This window comes from Macadamia integrifolia, chromosome 12 (assembly GCF_013358625.1).
Source record: "Macadamia integrifolia cultivar HAES 741 chromosome 12, SCU_Mint_v3, whole genome shotgun sequence".
NCBI lineage: Eukaryota > Viridiplantae > Streptophyta > Magnoliopsida > Proteales > Proteaceae > Macadamia > Macadamia integrifolia.
This window is the reverse complement of record NC_056568.1, coordinates 10,050,264-10,057,533: the sequence shown is the minus strand read 5'-3', so window position 1 is coordinate 10,057,533 and position 7,270 is coordinate 10,050,264. Positions and strand designations below refer to the sequence as shown.

Genomic DNA, 7,270 nt, shown 5'->3' with positions numbered 1-7,270 from the left:
AGTTTGGGATTTTAACGATTTGTACAATCATTATTTGGTTGGGAATGGTGAGCCTTGTTCTTTTAGTTCACACTGCTCGCTGGTTCTTAAAGAGTGTGAATGTATTACCCTTGCTTCTGAGGGTTGGTGTGTGGACTTTTACCCTAGCAATCACAATCGGATCAATCGTGGAGGTTTCAAAATCTTTTTCTGACTTGGGAATACAGATACAGATTTTACTTTATATCTTCTCTATTTGGTGTGCAATGGTGGTCACTATTCTCTTACTTTACACTGCCCGATTCGTGAAGAAGAGTTGGAAAGTATTAGTAAAGATGGCTGGATGTTTAAGAGCTATGAGGAATGATGAGAATCAATCCATTGTCTGAGCAAATCTAAGTAGAACGACGTACTACTCATGTTATTTGATTTTGGGTAGAAATGCCTCAAAACATTTCACTTTCATTCTGAGAACTTTCTTTCTTTCTTCTCTGGTGTTTCTATGAAACATTACATATTTGTGTTTATGAGTGTGAAATGGATGATGGATTCATAAGCTAACTGTTGTGGTTGTTATTTAATGCTTTCTAATTTACTTTGTAAGTTAATTAATTAATTAATTAATTTAATATGTTTCTTAAATCAATCACACACTTGATTTAGACATAGACAATTATTATGCATGCAGGATGTCAATTCGGTACGGTACAAGGCATATATACCTCATAGTGATATCGTACCAAATAGTATATCAATATCGGAATTTCATATTGATATCATAATGAATTAATTCAAAGTAATTAGGTATGATCTTGGTATTCGGTATAGGTTGATACCTTAGGTCATGCACTATTATTCTTAAAAAATAAAAAATAAAAATATGAAAGGTTAGGGTTGGTGTAAGTTTAGCATTGATGATCCGAATTAGCCCTAATCCGCCTTGAGCCCGAACCCTGTCTAACCTGATTATGAGGGCCAACCCGACCCAACCCTATATGGGGTTGGGCCAGGCCGGGCCTGGGCTGAGGCATAGAAAACCCAGCCCGACCCTAACATGGCCTGAGTCTAACCTTGATTATTATTGTGCTTTGTAAAATGCAGGTGACTCTCCTAGCCAATGGAGTTTTTTGTTGTTGTCATTGAGTTTCTTATGTAACAAGAATATGATAGAAAACAACATAACCAAAAGAGAGAGCACAAAACCAAAGGAAAAACCCTTTGGAGTTCTCTATTGTAGTAAATGGAATTATTGAAATTTAAAATTGAAAATGTTATTATTATTATTTTTATTTATTTATTATTATTTTTTTTTTACATTGGAACATTGCACATATTGTCAAGAAACAACTTCAATTGCCTAATATTTTGGGTTAGGCTTGGCCCAACTGGGGACTTAGCGACAATTCTCAACATAGACTTCCATTAATTGTGGCCAAGATTTAACTCAGCCAATAATGTCATTACATCCTGTTGTATGAATGAAGAAAGTAACTAAAACAGAACAAGGAAACTTTCCTAAGTTTTTGAAAAACCGACAAGAGAACTTCATTAGTAGAAATGACCCTTTCTCTTTAGACTCTTAGCACATGCCAGTGCTTTGAGGAATTTAGAGGGGCAGAGGGTCAGTTATGGTCAATGTTTTTCAGAGTTTGAAAGTAGCGAAGTGGTTTGAAGTATTGAAATTGGAATTAAAATCATAATTGAATCGTATTTATCGAAATGTAATTCCACTAAGAAGACCAGCTAGGATCAACTCGACCCAACTCGGTCCAACCCTGAGTCATCCGATAGGGTTGAGCTTGAACTTGAACACTGCAAGATTCGGTTAAAATTGACTTGAATTTTAGAACCTAAAATTAGGTTAAGATTTTAAGAAACTCGACCCAACCCGGCCATATTTCACCTTATGGAAGGTTATACTTCATATTTTAAAGCACCAGCTTCCATGCATAAACTGACTAAAGCTCAAGATCCAATAAATATACTACGATTGACTGTTTGAGATGCACACGAGTAATGTATATGTGTGTGTGTTCTCCTTGCCTTCTTGATATTTTCCCATCTAGATTAGTCATGATACATTTAACCAAAAAAAATAAAAATGAGTCGTAATAGTCTCCAGATTGGCCTTCTACCCTCAATCTACACATCATATCTGATTAGTCAAACTCATTGAAGAAGACAAACTCATTCTTAATAGAGTTTTGATTACTTGCTTCGATCTGGCTCTACCCCCACAAAGTTGCAATTCTTGATCACGTGGATTTATACAGATGGATCTTAAATCATAGACAAGAACGTGCTCCTGAATTAGGTGCGGATGTGGAATCTCAAACTTCATTTGGCTTCAGGAAAAGGCCACCTGGTGAAGAATTGATAATGGCAACCCCATTGGTTTTTCGTACTCTACGGATGAATATGGAAGAACCTCTCTCTAATTCAATAATAATTGTCTAACATAGTTGGTGACCTGTGGTGCATAAGAAGCATACATTCACTAGGAGGTCTCGAATTCAAGTTTTCTAGTTATTTGTGACCTGCTCTCTTTACCTGTCAAACAAATAAAAACTCTACACTCTTCAAAGTGAAATTGCACAATAAGGTAGAAAATAGAGAAAATTAAATTATAAATAAGAAATTAATTAAGTACATGATAATTAGGATAAAGGAGGACCACTTAATCAAAGGGTAAGAAAAGACTACTCAACTTTGTGATCTTTTGAAAACTCACTCACCAAGTATGAGACTCTCTCACCACAAGATGACATCCAAATTACAATGAGGTTATTAAAAATCCATAAAAAATTATATAAATATCAAAAAGGGTGAAAATATTCTATCGAAATGCAATTCAAAAATTTGAAAAACAACATCCATTTCAAAATTCAGAATGTTGCTTTCCAAAAATAATGACAATTCTTGTTCGTACTCTTGGTATCCATGGTTGACTCCACCCCCATCATTTAGCTGGATCCTTTCCTTTACTTAATCATATTTAAATTTGATTTTTAGTCAAATCCGTAAAATATATATATATATATATATATTATTTTCAGAATTTTTTTTACAAAACCTTAAAATAAAAGCAAATTTTAATTAAAATTTGAGGAGATTATTGTGAAAGTGGATAGTCAAAGTGTAGCATGTTTTCCAAGAGTCACCTAGTGGTCTGCCAAGGCACCCCGAAAAGTTTTCCAACAAGAAAAAAATGAGTAAGAAACCTCAAATCTCTTAAAATTGTAGAAGACGAATCATCATTCATCAAAGCCAAAACAACATGTGTCCGACGAAGTACTAATAATGAAAAGCCATTGCGATTGTGCACATTTAACATTATCATCTTCACTCGATAGTCGCTAGCCCTTTGATTGGAGAGGTGTGGGTGTTGTCTCTTTGTGTTTGTAAGAATTTACGACCAATTATCACAATAAAGAAGAGTGATATACCATTAATATACCGACCAATGACATATGTGGTCGGCACTTAATACCCCGAGCACATATATGTTATGTCTAGGAATAACCAACTCAAACCTCAACCTATATCAGGGGGGACACCTTTGACCAGGCATGGTTGTCTTTCATGACACCGACCAGAAACCAGGAACCTTGTATTGACTAACGATTTATACTAACCTAATGCCCTATCCTATAATTAGCATCTATCGTCCACATGTCACCTAGATCCATTACCTGATAGTGACAACCATAATTATTTTTAAACTCACCTAAGGCTAGCAAACCTGACCAGGGTTAGGTTAGGTGGTTATCCTACCTCAGGGTAACCACGGTTGGGCTAACTATTGCAACAATGATTAACCATTATGAGATCCGCCACTTCAGCTTAGATGGTGATCGGCCAACCAATGGCTTACAAGTCCATATTAGTAAGGAAATCAACTAGCCAGCCAATTGAAAGAGCCACTGACCACTATATAAAGAAAACTTAACATATTTTTAGGGTAAGACACTCAGAGCTTTGCCTACTCTCTCCTCCCGTTTCCATCAGAATACTGACTTAGGAATCGGAGTCTCCTTCTCGAGGTCACCCTCAGGGCCGATTTTCTTAGTTGTGGTCTATAGGTCCTAACTGAGTGGACTACAGCAACAAAGAGTAATGTTGAAAATTGTAATATCTTAAACAAAAATAAATAAATAAATAAAGAGCCCATTTTTACAAAACCCAATGCATCTTAGCCCTATGAAACCTTATCACCTCATCCATTTTTCCCATTCCAAACCCTTAACAGCAATCACTACCATTGTTGTTGCCAGAGCTAGAGAAGATGAGGATCGTGTTGGGGTTTGGTATGTCCTGTATTCTGTGGATCCATATAATTATGATTGGATTTATATTTATAATTGGGTTGTGTTTGGAATCCATTACATGTACAACAATATAATTGTAATTATGTGAGTATTATGAATTTTTTTTTTTTGGTTCTTTACAAATATAGTCTCTATGAAAAAACCCCCTTCACAAGCAAAAATGATCATTTTGTGAGGTAAGAAATGATGTAAAGAGTTTTTCAGGTATAATGAAAAATATCTAATCCTCTTGAGTCCATGTATACAATCTTGTTGAACCAAGATAAATTTTACATCTAATATTATTTGATTGATTTCTTCATTGTAATTGTGCATTTGTTCCCGAGAGATCCTTCATCTCTCCCCTCACCATTCCAGAAAATTTCCCAACCCGAGTAATCAAACACATAGAATTGGGAAAATTGGGAAAATTAGGAAATCCCATTCCAGGGTTTTGGCCAAAAAATTTCCTAGCTTTTGGCGGCTTGGCCTTGCAAGTCATTGACCAACTCATAGTCGCCGTAAGGTGTGGAGACGCTAACCTTGAAGTTCAAAAATCAGGTCTAAAGCCCGTTAAGGTGGTAATGGTATTGACGGGCGCGTTGAGAACACGTGGAACCATTTTAATATATACTGTCGTGTCTTCTTTCCTTCCTTCCCTTTCTTTCTCTTCTTTTTATCTATCTATCAGGTTACCCACCAAAATCAAATTCAGTCTACCACTCTCACTCAACCCTACCAGTATACCACCTCTCTCTGCAACATTTTGTTCCTTAGAAAAAGAAAAGGAAATGGCAATGTTGAATTTGGCCGTTTCCAGTCTCAGAACAAACGTCTCTCCACCTCTCCTGCCCTTTTCCTCGTTTCCTGATTCCCTATTCCCTTCCCCAAAAACCTCTGCAATGTCCTTTCCCTTGGCTGCAACAAGTAACAAACGGGCTTTCTTCGGCCTCTCCACCGCCTTCAAGACCAAGCATTTCGAAGGACTGGAGTTGACCCAACAACAAGAAGAAGAAGAAGAGGAAGAACAAGTAAGGACAGAGCCCACAGAGACCCTCTTGTACTCCTTCGCTCCTTTGCCCTGGCTACTTGTGGCCGCTGTTCCCGGAGGTACCTGTCTCTCTCTCTCTCTCTCTCTACTTGGTTTAGTGAACGACCTTACTTATTGGGATGCGATGCAGCTGCAACTGTGAGGTCTTTGTTTGGGCCTTTCGTTGAACTGGTCAAGTTTTTGAATCTTCCTGATTGGTTGGTCCACTGGGGTCACCCTGGCAATATGGTATATAAACCCTTTCTTCTCTTCTGCACAAAAATCCTCTGCTTCTGAAATGTTCCTGGTTTCCATTCTTATGATCTCATAGCCTGGTTGTTTGCTTAATGCTTTGTAGCAGACATCTTCAAGACTAGCAATTTTTACATCTAGGGCCCAGGATCACAGAAATTATGAAATTAATAATTTGTTCTCTCTGTTGTAATTATATATAGGCTGTGGTTCTCTTTGCTATGGGTGGTTATGGAACTTACTTGGGCTTCCGAATTCGGTTCTCCGACGATGTCGTAAGCTGTTATTACCAGATCTCTCCTCTCTTGATAGTAAATTGATTAGGCCTGAGCTTGAGCACAAAATTTAAAAGCAATACTTTTGAAACCTAATTGTATTTACCATTTCAGGAGGAGAAGGCAAAGGCAAAAGATTTACACCCAAAGCTACTAGCTGGTATGTTTTTCTTCTTTGCTCTTGGAGCAACTGGTGGAGTCACATCTCTACTCACTTCTAATAAACCTATCTTTGAGAGGTACTGACTATAAATTGGATTTCAGTGATCTTATGTTAGTTCTATCTATATACATTGTTAGTTGTAAAGGTAGATCAAACCCAAACCAGAGATTCTCTGCTTTCTCTTTTTCCTGATATTTCTTCTTTCAGTCCACATGCTATTACAGGTTCCATTGGGCTTGCTTTGCTGACCATTCAGACCATTTTGCCTGCACTATTCGAGGTAAAGATATCGATAAATTTAAAATTACATATCTGCTGAAAAAGGAACATCTTTTTATTTGCTTCATGAATATCAACAATGGTTTTCCTCTCTGTCAAGACTTCTTCATTTTTATGTAAGAGATTGTTTGAATTGGTTTTCTTTTCTTTAGCTCTTCAAAATCTGCTTCTTTTGTAGGGAAATCCTGGACTACGGAATGTTCATGGTATCTTGGGTAGTGGGATCATGACTCTATTTCTTATTCATGCCACACTTGGTTTACAACTTGGCCTCAGCTATTGATTCTTTTCCCACACTGAAGCTTTTGAGGATTCAGTTCAGCTTACCACTGTGAAGTTCATCTAAATAGAGAGCCAAAAAGTTGCCATTTCTAATGAGAGAGATTGTTGCAGAGATTTAATTGTAGTAATGCCTGTTTGCTGCTAATGTTCAATATTATGAACCATTATTTTCACAAATGTGAATGAAATAAAGTTCTCTTATGAGCACATCTAGCATTTCTCTTCCATTTAGAGCTTGTAGCCCATGCTATTCGTATGGATTGCAGTTCCTGTAGGCATACTGTACTGTTATCTTTTCTTTCAACCCCCACTTCTTCCCCAAAGGTTGCTCTCCTTCCTATTTGCTTCAATGAACTTCAAATATGGGAAAGTTGGAATGTCCTGCACATTTTCAACAATATCGGGTTATAGCCTATCCTAATCCAGTCGTAGAATCCACCAGATCATCCTGCAAGGAACACAAATCTAAAGAATTATGCTATGGCTGTCGAGACTTCAAATGGCCTTTGATGTTGTCTCCATGATAATATGTGCAAGAAGAGAAAGAAATGTCAACACTCATGGGGACTGGATTTACTCTATAGAGTTGGTGAATAATGATGGACAACCCTCTAATAGATAGAGATATTACTTCATCCATTCCAAGACTGGGCAAGTAATGGCTCTAAGGAACATATCTGCTCCTATCTGGCTTTAAAACTGT

The 7,270-nt window shown here is 37.1% G+C and overlaps 1 protein-coding gene across 1 annotated transcript; it reads left to right on the top strand.

Annotated features, from left to right (window-relative positions):
- The first annotated feature begins 4,939 nt into the window (after nt 1-4,939).
- LOC122057579 lies at nt 4,940-6,774 on the top strand. Its single transcript, XM_042619727.1, has 6 exons — nt 4,940-5,396; nt 5,468-5,565; nt 5,772-5,843; nt 5,958-6,082; nt 6,214-6,286; nt 6,464-6,774. The coding sequence occupies exons 1-6, from the start codon at nt 5,078-5,080 to the stop codon at nt 6,566-6,568; spliced, it is 792 nt and encodes a 263-aa protein (XP_042475661.1). The 5' UTR covers nt 4,940-5,077; the 3' UTR covers nt 6,569-6,774.
- Nucleotides 6,775-7,270: the final 496 nt, after the last annotated feature.

Excerpts from the sequence above, each read along its gene's own strand:
- LOC122057579 (XM_042619727.1), top strand. The coding sequence starts at position 5,078 with ATGGCAATGTTGAATTTGGCCGTTTCCAGTCTCAGAACAAACGTCTCT. Across the intron at positions 5,844-5,957 it reads TTCGGTTCTCCGACGATGTC|GAGGAGAAGGCAAAGGCAAA; the intron begins GTAAGCTGTTAT and ends TTACCATTTCAG. Across the intron at positions 6,083-6,213 it reads AATAAACCTATCTTTGAGAG|TCCACATGCTATTACAGGTT; the intron begins GTACTGACTATA and ends TTCTTCTTTCAG.